The sequence below is a fragment of the Cryptotermes secundus genome, unplaced genomic scaffold (genome assembly GCF_002891405.2).
Source record: "Cryptotermes secundus unplaced genomic scaffold, Csec_1.0 scaffold639, whole genome shotgun sequence".
NCBI classification, from domain to species: Eukaryota; Metazoa; Arthropoda; class Insecta; order Blattodea; family Kalotermitidae; genus Cryptotermes; species Cryptotermes secundus.
Window position 1 is genome coordinate 279,010 of NW_019743157.1, and position 15,574 is coordinate 294,583.

Sequence of the window (15,574 nt, forward strand, 5' to 3'; positions counted from 1 at the left end):
ACCCCCACGCCGGGAATTCGAAAGATGGTGTTTTCATATACATTTCATCCCATCTTCCGTGGGAAGCTTGAACGAGGCAACCCAATCATACTGGCCCTCATTCACAGGCAATTGTAACAAGCTCTGACCTGTTGTCCTTTTAGGCGCGTCCGGTTCCCTGTACCCGAGCTAAATTTATGACTGATCGTAAATGTCATAACTCCGGACTTCTTGTTTCTGCCAGAATCTGAAATTTTCAACGTAAACACCGTATTGCACGTCCCAGACGATGAAATACGATATTATAGATCACGATACATTTCCAGTAATATCGAAACATACGGCTTTTGAAATTTTAATTACCGAGAATTAATTAGAAATACATTTCACGTTCATCTATAAACATCCAAATAAATAAGGGCTCAGAATGATCAGCGTCAACAGCCACATATTATTATATGACAACTGAGGTTCTAACGGCCTTGCACGTGAAGATAATTATCTTATATACCTCCAGGCCGTGTAGTTTGGTAAAAAAGATAAAGCTGTTAATGTAACAAAGCGTTGAGGCCCATAGGGTTGTGAGACGTCGAGGCTCCCACATTTTCTAGACAATCGGTTCACAGATGGCTGGAGTGGACCCCAGGACCATAGTTCGGTTGAAAACATATGCGTGGTTTGGTAGATGTTTGTAATATTTTCTGGAGAAACTGCTGCCTCCATCTCGAGTTTCCTCTTCTGCTCTGAAGGTGGAAGCGACACTGTCCTCCGAAACACTGATACGTTTCTACCAAATTACACATTGTCACATCGCAGAAGACCGCGATCTTTAATCCTAATTCATAACCTCGGAAAGAGAAAGAGATGAGTGGCTAGATTCTTGTCCATTCCGCTTTAACCCCGAAAAACATAACGCGCCATGAATGGGATAGGAGGTTAACTGGGCTGGGTGGATTATCTGGACGTTTTTGTGAAGAGGTATGTCCCCGCCTCTACCGGGAATCGAATCCTGGTCGTCCACTCCGTAATTTAGAATTGTTTTAAGACTATTCAAAACGTACGTATAGAACGCGCTATCAGTATCTTAACTTGAAGAGACATGAAAGGTTGAAAAAGTTAAAACATGTTTTAAGAACGTGCCATATTGTTTATTTCGACATATATCGGATTTTTTAAACGTCTACAAGACTACACGGTGGCATAACCCAGATCATGATCCTAAATACTCAGTACATTGAAAACCTCAAATCTCGTAAACATATTTTCCTCTGTTTTTAATAGCGTCAAATTTGAATTTCTGAACACCAAAACCAACTCCACGGAGCAGAGTCAATCTTGAGTAGCGATCAGTTTCTCAGCTGCTCAAAAATATCCCAAAATTTTATGTAGCATTAAGGTTCATTACCATGCTCACAAGAGCCCGCCAGTGGTCTCTACCTTGAGCCAAATGAATCCAGTCCATGACACGCCATCCTATTTCTCTAAGATCCTATTCAATACTATCCCTCCGTCTAAGTCTAGGTCTCCCTAGTGGCCTCTTTTCTTCTGGCTTTCCCACTAAAACCCTGTATCCATTAGTTTTCTCACCTATACGTGCTACATGCCCTTTCCACCACACCCTCCTTCACTTTATCATTCCAATTATCAAACAAACAACAAACTCTGTGGTCTGTAGTCCGCAAGCGAACTATACCGACCGAGGGACCGCCGCTTGTCGGCGAAGTTTGTGCCAACTTTTGCGGATAGTGTGTGTCACGTGGTCAACTCAAAGGATCCCCACGACCGTTAATATCGGTTTTCTAGACCGGAGCCGCTATTTCCTTGAAATATCTCCGCAATTACCTTCACGACACTGAGTGGACCCCGTTCCAGACCCATTACTTTTCAGAATATCTGGTAGCGCTGGGGAAAGAGCCCCCGGTACGCACTGAATAGGAGGCTGGGTGCGCCCCAGAGCCGGTCTGGACGACGTGTAGAAGAGAAAATTCCTGACCCTACCGAGACTCGAACTCCAACTCCTCGGCCGTCCAGCCTGTAGCCAGTCACTATACCGACTGCTCTATCCCGGCTCCTGTTATAAAGCAGTTGTCTAGGAAATTCAACCATGTCCTACGCGAGATTAGAACCAATGGCTTCAATATTGGATGGGCGCCGGAAGCAACGCATAGTTATCAGGCTCTATATTTGAAGACTACAGTTAGTATTACTGCGCAGATGAAGTCACTGGAATCAAGTACGCGGACCAAGACACGCCCATCTCAAATAGCCTACCTGATACGGGCCCACGACATAACATTCCTGGATACGCGCCACATCGTGTTATAATACACTGAAGCAGCCAGCCTTCTGCAGACTCCGTTCTTACATTCCACACCACACACACTTAAAGTAGCCTTCAGTCTCGGTTTACTACTCTTTTTATTACTGCTTGACAAATATTTGTTTTATTTCTATAAGGTACATAATCTGATTGTCCTTGGTATTAGTAGAATATTATAAAGTTGGATTATTCCTTCTATTTCTTCCTAGCCATAGATAATTCATTAACTATATTCAGAACTATTTATGGCGTGGATTGATATTTCAAGCTACTGTAAAGTATCCCACAATTTTACCATGATTATGTCAAGAAGTATTCGCGGAATGTTGGTATGTTTTCTTTCGTTTTGCTATTGGCCCTACTGGTGAATGCGCACGCAACCGTAGGCACGAACTCTCACTGTTGTTATTGTGACTTTTTTGACCTTCACCATTCAGTTGTCTTTCACCACTAGTGGCATCAAGATTGTTTATGTACTAGGAGACAATGATAAAGAAGGTGTGACGTAAAACAATATGGCTATTGCAGAGGCCATATGAAGATATTACTTTCTCTGTGAATGTGACAGTCTGGCAGATATTTCAGACTACACGGCATCACATCCCAGAGGAAAACAATCATCAAAGCTGCCGTCTAAAGAAGCTCAAATGTCCCAGGCGACGTTCAAGCGAAGTATGTACACTTATATAAAGCAGAGCATACGTCATATTTCTACGCAAAATTCTTCATAAAGATTACAAAAACAAAATTAAAAGAAAAACCAATATACAGAATCTCTCTGTGCAGTGTTCTCCTGTTACCCACCTCTGGTTTGGCTCATGGACGACAACAAACTGTTGAGCTATGAACTTCTTCTAAATAACATTTAAGAAATCAAATCCTACCCCAGAGGAGATAAGCCGCATGTCCAACATAATGACTAACTGGTTATTGCAATTTAGGAAAGCGTTCGTTGAATGACACCTTCGGGTTCCATAAAATGTTGGGAAATTCTTGAGTAGCTGCAGAATTGGCGGCTCCTCAGGAAGGGCTCAGCTCCATGAGTGAGTAAGTAAGTTCGATGAATGACATGAAACATATGAATACACTCTGCAGGTAGAATTAACAATTTTATAATGTCAAAGCAGGTGGTACATATACGAACCACTGTGCTTTAAAGGGATAACAGGTTATACTGAAAACATTTCTCAGTGGCAATACATAGTCATAAAATTGGTATAATAAATAAAGAAAAACGGCAAATTTATCCCTGTGGTCAATTAATTAAACACTATGCCATGAATACATATGGGGAATTGGGTTATAGCTCCACCATTCTTGACCTCGGTACTAGATGGAGCTGTGTGTCAGCTTCATTCCTATTAAGCAAAGGTAACGAGTAAGGTAAATTTATCCCTGCACTTAACTAATTAAGCACTACACCATTAAGGCGTATGGGGGAGTATAGATCCACATTTTCTTCACCACGGTACTAGCTGGAGGTGAGTGGTCAGCTTCACGCCCCTGCCGCTTTACCCCAGGGGAAAGAGCCCCCGGTACCCACTGGCTAGGAGGCTGGGTGGGCCCCAGAGGCGGTCTGGAAGACGTGGAGAAGAGAAAATTCTTCACCCTACTGGGACTCGAACTCCGACCCATCGGTCGATATCCCGGCTCCTCACTCTTGCTAAGTACTGAGTTTTAAATGACTTTTCAGAATTGACGCTTGGCAGACGCTGCAATTCAGAACTGGGTAAACGCTTCAAATGTGTGGATAAGCTTATAGGATATTACAAACATAACTAGTACAGAGCACGTTAGTGAAGTCGAACCTACACGTCTCCGCGTTGCGAGTGACAGTTAAACGACTTAAGGAGTTGAAAATACATTCAATACAATGTACAAAATACATTCTTCAATAAAGATATCCGAAAAAGAAAACAGAGTAGGCTGTGTCCGCAATATGTTAATTGCTAATAGTGTGTACTGCATTGGAGGTAAATGCAAATTTAGACATTTCAGTGAAATAAATCATAAAACCATAGAAGTCTATGTTTCAGCGAATAAAATTTCTATATATATGAAAGAAAATAGTAAAGATAAAGCTATCCTTGTTAACAGGCAGTGGAGGCCTATAGGGTTGTGAGACTTGGAGCCTCCCACATTTTCTAGACAATCGGCTCACAGATGACAGTAAGGTTGTCAGCCTTACGTGCCAGTCCCCCTTTACCCCTAGGAAGATTCCTGGTACTCATTTCCGTTAGAGGCTGTCGACCCCAGGTCCATAGTGCGGCTGGAAGGATTATAAAAAAAAAACTCCGTGGCCTGTAGTCCGCAAGCAAACTATACCGACAGAGCGACCGCCGCTTGTCGGCGAAGTTAGCGCCACCGTTTTCGAATAAAGGGTTTTACGTGGTCAGCGCAATGACCTCATCATGAATCGAGCTCACGACGTTCCGACTTGTAGCATAGTGCCTCAACCAACTACGCCCACAAAGAAAATAGTGATAAAAATATAATTTTATAGAAATAATCAGAATCAACTAGGTGAAACGCGATTGAATTTCAACGGGGAATCCTTTCTTATCTTAGTCCTTGCCACCTTCTTCCATACCTTATGTCTGTTTTTTTTTTCCTGCGGCGCTACAGCCCCAATTTGAGCCTAGGCCTACCTCCATGAAACTCACCTTATGTCTGTTAGAGCCACGAATTAAATTACTTCTGTATCCTTCAGATAATACAGGTTCGAACACCGAGCTGCCTCCTGTGAGAACTACTACGGCGCGGGAACGGCATAACATATATACATAATCGAATAATAAACATAAACAGCCATAATCCGTCTCCGAAAATGTACACAAAACACATGCCTTCTATGTAATTCGGATAATCACGAAAATTGTTCTGTGTTTATGTCAAATCGTAGTCAACTATAGTTGTGAGAGCAAAAACGTTTATAGCACAAAACCACTCACGCTGGGTTCTTTTTACACATGCAGGAAGATTACGGTAATCAGAACGTACGTATCTAGCTGACAGCACTGCACAACCTTCAGTACAGGTGACCTTAATAAGCATGGTCATGTTATACATGGCCCCAGAGTTCTTACGAAACTTGAGTAGGCTTCTCTGCCCGCCTGTGGAGCGACTGATACCTCATTCATCACGAAATAGAATGAGAGACGAATGGTGATAGGGAAGGCGTCTGGATGTATGATACAGGTCTCACCCGAAGGGACTAAGAATACGAAAACCGAAGTACCTCAGTGAGGATAGTCGTTTTCCCAGCCGGTATTCGAACCAGGTACTTTCCTAATAACCTATGAGGGAGAATCAGTAAATAAGTAACAAATGGAAGTAAAACAGTTGTAACGAACGTAATATGTTTTCTATGTGTATCACTAGGTAGCAGCACAGTCCAGCTTCATGACAGTCTAGGTAGCAGATGCGCATGCACATGTTCTGAGTCTGGTTTCAGTAGTCAAAATGGCGACAATGCTTGAGGAGTGTTACCGAAGAGTAACGTTCTGTTATGCCTTTTTTATGGGCAAAAGGACTCACTGCAAAAATATTCATAATAAACTACGAGAGTTAGTAAATAGATCACAAATTGAAGTAAAATAGCTGTAATGGACGTAATAGGGTTTCTATGTGTGTCACGTGGTAGCAACACAGCCCAGCTTCATGACAGTGTAGGTAGCAGATGCGCATGCACATGTTCTGAGGCTGGTTTCAGTAGTCAAAATGGGGACAATGCTTGAGGAGTGTGTTACCGAAGAGTAACGTTCTGTTATGCCTTTTTTATGGGCAAAAGGACTCACTGCAAAAATATTCATAATAAACTACGAGAGTTAGTAAATAGATCACAAATTGAAGCTGTAATGGACGTAATAGGGTTTCTATGTGTGTCACGTGGTAGCAACACAGTCCAGCTTCATGACAGTGTAGGTAGCAGACACACGAGCATGTTCTGAGGCTGGTTTCAGTAGTCAAAATGGCGACCGTGCTTGAGGAGTGTGTTACCGAAGAGCAACGTTCTGTTATGCGTTTTCTGTGGGCAAAAGGACTCAATGCAAAGGATATTTATAAAGAAAGTGTTTCTGTTTAGAGTGGGCTGTAGTGACTTCCATCTGTTTTGTCCGTTAAAAAAACTCCTTGGTGGGAGATTTTCGCTTATGAAGAAGAAATTTAAACGGAGGTGTGCAGGTGACTGAGACAACAGTCAGAAGACTTCTATGCTGCGGATATCGTCGCACTGATATAGTATTGGAACAAATTTACCAATGTTGGTGGGGGATATGTCAAGAAAGAAATGTTTTTTTTTTCCAGGTTCGAATATCGTATGTTTTAGGTTTTATATCTATTTGTGGCCCCTTTTACTGACTCCCTCGTACAAATCAGGACATTTATGGGTAACATGCGACAGGCGAATGGCAAACCTCATTTAAGTAACTGATTTCAATTTAATTCGGAGAGACATCCAACTTTAGACATAAAACAGTGGAATAACAATTTTATTGATATTAGGAACTGTCCCTCTACAAAGCTGAAGTAGCAATAAAGAGAATAAATTAAAAAATGTAGAAATGAAAATAACTCTTTTGAGAATCATGTAATTCCATATGGGATTTGAGGGTTTCACGCCTGTAATTTCATGGATGTGACCCCCCTGTACTGATTGATGTTCCCAGACATTTTAGAGGAATATGATGTCTCCACAATCTACTACCGTGAAGATGGAAGCAACACGTATCTCCAAAACTTCTTTAAATATCTTCCAGATTACATGGTATCACATCCCAGATGACAACAACCTTCAAAGTTGCAGACCGTGAGAATCTTAAATAACTCTCACAACTGCAATCCTCATAGAAGGGTTATACTAACCCTTAGGGATATTTGAGGGTTGCGACACGGACGGTGCTGGTGTGAACGAGGTCTTCCGTCACAAAAGTTTGCCGATCCAACATGAAGCGCCAGTGCCGTCAAGCAGACAGATACAATGTTCTCGAGTTGTCGCCAAGTTTCCGAGAAGTCGAAAAGCAGGAAATGCGCTCACTGAATACCTCCATAGTTCGTGCTACCGTTTGCTCATCTACAGCTTGGATAATCATCTTGCACTGTATAGAAGAAATGGACAACTGCGATCCTGCGCGTTTCATACGCGGTGCTGTCGACGTCAGCAGTCCGCCCGGGATAGTTCATCTTGAGAAGCTGAGGAGGCAGTACACATCCAAGCCCTTGTGGTGAAAAAAAAAAAAAACTCCGTGGCTTTATTCCGCAAGCGAACTATACCTACCGAGCGACCGCCGCTTGTCGGCGCAGTCTGTGGCTACAGATCCACGGGTCTCTCGTTCGATTCCCGGTGCTACCAGATTCTCTAAGTAGTGGGTCTGGAACGGCGGCCACTCAGCCTCGTGAGGATAACTGAGGAACTACTTGTATGGAAAAGTAGCGGTTCCGTTCTAAAAAATCGAAATTAACGGCCGTGGGGATCCGTTGCGCTGAACACCCGACACCCTCTATCCGCTAAAAGTCTGTCCTTGTGAACACGATACAAATATAAGTCTTTTCAGTTTTTCATTGCGCTGAATGCTGAGATTGTGGTCTTTTGTGTTGTGACATCGCAGAAATGTTGTTTCGGAGGAACAAGCGGCATACATATTCATGATTGTTGAAGAGTTGTTTTTTTTTAATTTGAAGAAAAAATGTAAATACAAAAGAGGCCTAGGCATGCCCATCCGGCTTAATGTTGAAGAGTGCCGTTTTCTGGGTTGCAACGCCATCTAGTTAAGAGAAAATCCAGACGTTTCAGACAAACATATAGCCTCCATCTTCAGAGTTGAAGTGTACGCCAAGCAAGAAAGTAGAGGATGTTTATCCAAACTGTAGACGAACAAACAGTAAAGCGAAATGTCGAGCGAGCGCATTTCTCGGAAATATGGCGGCAACCCGAAGAACATTAGATCCGTCTACATGGTGTACTATAGTTTCATATCGGTTGGAAAACTTTTGGGAAGGACGGTTGTCCATAGTACCGATGTTCATACCGTGGACTTCGAACACTGATACGCTTTCATTGCTACTGTGGAAAACTTGTCATCGCTCTCACAAAGCCCTCACCAGAACTGCCTTTAGCAAGGTTCCAAATAAATGGGATAAACGCGGATTTTATATATATTAATCTTGACAAGGCCTGATCAGACCGCCTCTGTGGTCCAGTGGTCAGCGTTCCTGGCTACAGAGCCAGAGGTCCGGGTTCGATTCCCGGCGCTACCAGCTTCTTTTCTGAGAAGTAGTGGGTCTGGAACGAGGTCCACTCAGCCTCGTGATGATAACTGAGGAGCTATTTCAAGTAAATGGCGGCTCCGGTCTAGAAAACCGTTGCGCTGAGCATGCGACACCCTCTATCCGCTAACGTTGGCACTAAACTTCGCAGACAAGCGGTGGTCCCTTGGTCGGTATAGTTCGCTTGTGGACTACAGCCCACGGAGTCTTTTTCGACAAGGGCTGATCGTTCCGGTAATGTGCACTGCACTCCTGACTGATATTCGGGGTTCAAATCTCGTCGCGGAGACCAACCATCCTGGTCTTACTCAGTCCCTTCAGACAATATTGTGACACGTCTAGCCGTTGCTGGGCAACGGGAGGTGGAGCGAGTTACCACGAAGACAGGCCTTTGATAAACGGTCGGTTGCCAAGTTACGCAACAGTGGAAACGAGGTTACGGAACAGTAAGGAAAGCGGCGTTTCTCCGTACCGTGCCGAGTAGAGCCGAAGTGAGTCGAGCCAAGCCGAGCCGAAGCACGCTGGTTGCTACGCAGCAATAAACAACTCTCGGCAGCGTTGCCCAGCAACGCCTGTAAACACGGCGTTTACGCAACAGTGAAGCGATGTGGGTTTTCTGCTGTCCGACTGAGGCTTTATAAGGGAGATTGGAACGCGTAAGGAGAGAGTTACCCCGTGTGAAGGCGGGGTCGAATACCTCCACCGTGACCCTGCGAGTCGTAGGAGGCAACGAAAAGGGGAAGTCTCAAATGTGAGACAGTAAAATATGGTCGCAAGTCTCAAGGGACTAGGACCCGAGAAACACTGCGCTGGCAAGGACCAGCAGCATATGCAAAAGACAGACCCGTCCTCTCGTCAGAGAGGGCGCCCCACAGAAACAAGACGGTAACAGTCGAGGAGCAATAAATATCTGGTCATGAGCCCCAGGAGGGTGCTCGATACCAAGACTTACTGGCTGACTGACCGTCAGTCGCAATGTGACTTGGACTTGGTAAGGAGAGAGTTCAAATGTATCAGCCGCCGAAGACAGCTGAAGTCTATCAGTCGCCGGGTTCAGATGTAGCGAGTGAATCGTGAACGTGGAGAAGACGTCATAAGTTAGTTGAAATATAGCAGCAGTCGCGGGAAGAAGAATGGAACGTGTGTTACACTGAAGATAGTGTGAAGAGATTTGCGAGCAGGGGTTGTAAAGTGTGTAACCCCGTAACAGTGTTATAATCAATTGTAGTTACGACTTGTAGGTTGTTAAAGAAACCAATTAACAATCTGAACGGCGTCTTCAGTAGCAAAACACATTAAAATATGTTTTGATGAACCTGATAGTAGGCCACGGCCACTACATCTTCCTTTCTCTTCCATTCTGTTTCTTCTATAAAGTAAAATTTTAGGCCGACAGGACCTCTTCCGAATCTCATTAGTGAACCGACGACCTTCAGGTCTTTCAACTCTTCTTCTTCCATGAAATCTATACTGTATCGTTATTTTAGGTAGTTCTACATAACTTCCACACTGACTCTTCATTTGTCTTATGTATTTCTCAATATTCTGTGTGTTAGCTATGCCAAGTTCTCTCTTAATTGTTTAACTGCCCACGTGCAATCTTGGCGAACATCCAGCGATTCCTTCTCGTTCTTACATTGCAGACTTCCAATACCAAGGCAGGAAGGTAAAAGTAAAGTTGTCCCTGTACTTAACTAATTAAGCACTACGCCATGAAGGCTTATGTAGAAATCGATGTATAGACCTGTATTTGCTTGACCTCGGCACTAGTTGGAGGTGAGTGGTCAGCTTCACGCCCCGGCTGCTATACCCCCGGGGAAAGAGCCCCGGTACCCATGGGATAGGAGGTTGGTTGGTCCTCAGAGTCAGTATGGACGACGTGGAGAACACAAAATTCTCGACCCTACCGGGACTCGAACTCCGACCCCTTGATCGTCCAGCCCACAGCCAGTCGCTATACCGACTGAGCTATCCGTGTTCCTCACGTCCAGCCCACAGCCAGTCGCTATACCGACTGCACTATCCCTGCTCCTCACGTCCAGCCCATAGCCAGTCGCTATACCGACTGCACTATCCCTGCTCCTCACGTCCAGCCTGTAGCCAGTAGCTATACCGACTGCGCTATCCCTGCTCCTCACGTCCAGCCCACAGCCAGTCGCTATACCGACTGCGCTATCCCGGCTCCTCAAGTCCAGCCCACAGCCAGTCGCTATACAGCACTATTCCTGCTCCATATACCAAGGCAGGATTTACTGTTATTTTGTAAAGTCTGAATTGATCTTGGTTTTACGGCGTTTCTACTTCCGTTTCTGCTAACTGAGCCACTCGTGTTATTACAACTATTTATCTTAACTTCCATAATTTGAGAGTTATTACTTAAGTACTTAATTGCCCTGTTCTTAACTTATTAAGCACTACACCATGAAGATATATAGTGTAGTGGATGTATAGACCCATGTTTTCTTGACCTCAGCACTAGTTGGAGGTGAGTGGTCAGCTTTACGCCCCGGCCGCTTTACCCCAGGGAAAGAGCTCCCTAGCCATTGGATAGTAGCCTGTTTGGGCCTCAGAGCCGGTATGGAGGACATGGAGAGGAGGAAAATATTGTCCTTACTGGGACTCAACCTCCGAACCCTAGGCCGTCCAGCTAGTAACCAGTCACTATACCTACTGCGCTGCTTAATCCTTTTAATTATATGATTGTTAATCACAATTTAACCAGCAGCAATATATTATCATTGACACTGATATTATCTTGGTTATCCTTCCTCCACGATTTTCTCCAGTACACTATCACCATGCAGTCTCACGCTACAGCCGTAGAAACCGAAAGCGTCTAAAGAAAACCGTAAACATACGGGGAAGAACCTTTTCGTGGATTGTGCAGGAATGTGACCAATTTTGGGTTTACAAAGCAGAGGCACAGCTGCAGCTTTCAACTTCCGCCTGGAGATCATTCACAGGAGAGATAATGGGTTATACGAGCATATGGTACAGGGAGGCAGATGGCTCCGTTGCGCAAGGCCATTGTCAAGGATGTTGTGAAGGGTGTGCGGCAGTTTGGGGGGACTTCCTAGAAGCCGTTACAGGCGGATGAAACTCCTGGACAAGTTAATCTGAGCTCGGAACAAAGAAACTTTCGAATGAGAACAGTAACCAGCTATATTAAACAAGGGATATGTGGTATCGGTTATGATAAATTTAATGTGTTCAGAAGAAAAGTTTCGTAAGTTATGTATGATGATATCACCTGATGTACTGAGGATTTCTGTGATCTAACCTCCTACAATTTGCGGCCTGCCTAAAATATGCAGCTACGCACAAACAACTTGTTTATTTAGGTTTTCACGGCTGTTAATTGTTGATGTTCATTCTGTTCTGGGGTTGTGAGCCATCTTGCCGACTTTTCGGAAATGTATACTGCCCTCCATCTTTAGGGTCAGAGTGTGTAAGCTTCCCGTTCTTATTGGCCCATAAGAGGCACCAATCAACACTCTTACCTCCACTTCACCGTTCCTCCTCAAAACAGAATAATACAAACAGAAACTCGACCCTGAAGAAGTTTCCATGTACCTCCGAAACGTCAACATTATCCAAAATGACACGGTGCAACAACCAAAGAACCGAATTAATATGAATCTTATTTTATTACTGTAAAGAGTCGTTCCCTTCTGTCCATTAACCGTCTCTGGAAACCTTCCCAATCACAGAACCATAATCTGGCCAAAAGTTATTCCGATCCATAAAAGGGAGACAGTAAAATATACGGTAGTCTCGATAGTGATTGGTTGTTTCTGTGTTTGCATTAACCTAGTAACTAATTCCAAGGAGCAAACTCTTTGTCAGGAAGCTGATGATTTCACAGCTGACCAATTAATTAATTAACTTTCATGGAATCCTAAGGTTCATTACCAGACATACAACAGTCCTATCAGCCAGATGAATACCATATACAATCTCAGAATTTATTTCTTTAACGTGCACTTTAATATTATCATTCCATTTATGTCTACGTCTCCCAAAGGATATATTTTCTTTAGGTTGTCCAATTAAGAATTTTTACTCATCGCATTTAATATTTTCACATGTGTGCTACATGCCCTGCAAATTCCTTAGTCTATGATTTGATCACCAAAATAATATAAGATTGGTGAAGAGTCAAAATTATGAAGCACCTCATCTTGTGATTAGCACTCTTCTCATATGTGATCGGAAGTAAGCAGTGAATACGCCGAGAAAAGCCAAAATTAAACAAAATGGACTATTTATACAGGTTTGCCAGTTCCTAAAATTCCCTTCACGTGGTCTAAATAAACACAGCGAAGCGTTTTATTTGAATAGAAGAAGAAGCAGGAGAATATCTAGGAAAATGACGTGGGATTCAACAACGCCAACGCATTACCTTTTTAGAATTATTTTATGAACTTACAAAGAAGACAAACGCATTTATGGTACCTGTTTTAAAACAAAAATCTATAGATTTAATGTCACATAAAAAGAGAAAATACACATTTCATGGTTTCTCATTCTACTGCCAATAAAGTCGTCCCTGTGCTTATCTAATTAATCACTATGCCATGAAGACGTATGGGGGAGTGGGTGTATAGATCCACGTTATCTTGATCTCGGCACTAGTCATCCTGTAAGAGAAATGAGTTCCAGGAATCCTCAGGGTAGAAGGTGGCCGACGCGTAAGGCTCACAACCTCACAACCATATGTGGTTCTCTACAAAGTGTGGGAGCCTCGACGTCCCACAACCCTACGGGCCTCCATGGCATGTTACAGGGATAGCTTTTTACATTCTACTGAGTCCCCTTAAATTACCCTAGGAGACATAATAACGGTTCAGAACCTTGAAAAGGTAAGGAACAAAAGAAGGAAGAGAGATAAATATGGAGAAAGAGCGACAAAAGAACAGAAGGACGAGAGGGAATGAATATACCGGCTTTGTCCTACCTGTTAGTCGCCGTAGGTGGAGGCTGTTGCTCGTTGAAGGAATGGCGCCGCTTGTCCCGATCTTTGCGACGCCTCAGCCCTTTCCCCTCGCTGTGGTACGCCGCGAGCGAGCGGTCCAGAGCGGGGGATGGCTTGGGAACGGCGGCAGCGGCGGGACGCAGTTCCCTCAGCCACCGGGTTAGCGCCCCGGGGCCCGATTCTTGCCCGTCACACCGGTTACTGCAACAGGAAACAATGAGAGCAATAGCATCGCTAGACAACGTCCGGTCCATTGCTAAGCAACTGTAACGCACGCAGCAACAGAATTGTTTGAAGCGGTGTTTTCTATGTGGTCCGCGCCGACGTTATATACAGAGAACCTACAGGCAGAACTCTTCAGAAACTCCGTGTGGAAGCCGGGTCGAATACCTCCATCGTAGCCCTGCGACGAAGAGGGAGCCCAACGCCTGGGGGTATAACTGGGTCACCCTCTTTGTGGGGATATAAACATACCTTGGCCCTCCAGGTCGAGGGAGTCTGAAATTTGAGACAGTAAAATGTGGTCATGAGTCTGGGAGCTGGGAGAACTCGGACCTGAGAATGACTGCGCTGGCGAGGACCAGCAGCAATTGTAAACAACAGACTTATCCTCTCGTCAGAGAGGATATCACATGAGGACAATAACTGCAAGTGTTCTATCGAAAAAAAATCTGATCGTGAGTCTCAAGGGGCTTGTCGCCAAGACGAACTGATTGCACTCTCCATAGAACAGTATTAAATGAGTAATACCTTATTCTTGCCACGCTCGGGAATTTGCGACAGATGTCCAGCTTTCTAAATTGCACCGCTTGCAAAATATGGTTCTCCGCAACATTGGCAAATTCCCAAGGTGCACACCGGTCCGCGAAACGCACATGTCTTTCCAAGTACCGTATCCTTGTGATTACCTGAAGAAATTGTGCAGGCAACATGCAGAGGTCATATAAAAACATGAAAATGCAAATTTTCGCGATACTGGAAAAGATGAAGCCCGATACAGGAAATATAAAAGGCTTAAGCTTGACGGTGATCAAGCTTACGACCGTACAGTTGATTAGACAGCCGTTGTAACATAAGCTACATGACTTAGGCCAGGATTTGCTGTGACAAATTTGGACTGATAGACGCCTTGTATATATTGTTCACACACACACAAGAATTACATGTAAAACCGGACTCTTCACATCTGGCCTGACATTACTGCCAGTTTCTCCAGAAACTCTTTTCTGTTTCGAGAAGCTACTTATGAGACTATAATTTTGTTTTTAAATAACACGAATGCCGGTTGTTGGAAGCTTAGATTGACGAAAGGAGAACAAAAGTAATCGAAACACTGAATCACCATTTACTTTAAACGCGCTGAGACATAAACATCAAACGGGCACGGGGTAGCGTAGTTAGTTGAGGCACTATGCTACAAGCCGGAAGGGGCAGGTTCGATTCCCGATTAGGCCATTGGATTTTTCCATTTACCTAATCCTTTCAGCCACACTATGGCCCTGGGTCGACTCAGCCTCTAATAGAAATGAGTATCAGGAATCTTTCTGGGGGGTAAAGGGAGGCCGGCGCATAAGGCTGACTACCTCACCGCCATCTGTAAGCCGATTGTCTAGAAAATGTGGGAACCTCGACGTTTCACAACCCTATGGGCCTCCACGGCCTGTTGCTTTTTTTTTTTTTTTTACGAACATCGAACTTCAAGGTTTTCTCTCAGATAGCAATTGCCTCTAAACTGGTTTGGAATGGCATACCTATCATGTTTCATTGAACCGTCATCATCTGTCACGTGACAGTAAAATATTTGGCTTCATCGTCAATTTTACGGAGCTACAAGTGAGAAGAGCAGTGTTAAAATGGACCATAGAATTCCTAAGTTATTGCACATAAGCCACGACTGAATGTAAAGCGCTACTTTCTAACTCATTCCATGTAAATTAAACCGACTTTACCACCATTTTACGTGCCTCGACCTTACGTCACTGTATAAGTCATTCTCGCATGCCTGCAGTTCTCGAACTATGCATGTACTGCAGGCT

At 44.0% G+C, this 15,574-nt stretch overlaps 1 protein-coding gene across 1 annotated transcript in view; it reads right to left on the reverse strand.

The window, feature by feature from the left end:
- The window catches only part of LOC111873927 (protein Shroom), a gene marked incomplete in the record, with an annotated part of 420,460 nt that overhangs the window by 238,730 nt on the left and 166,156 nt on the right, over positions 1-15,574 (reverse strand). The window contains 1 exon segment of the mRNA XM_033755279.1: positions 13,521-13,714. Coding sequence (XP_033611170.1) covers positions 13,521-13,714 — 194 coding nt within the window.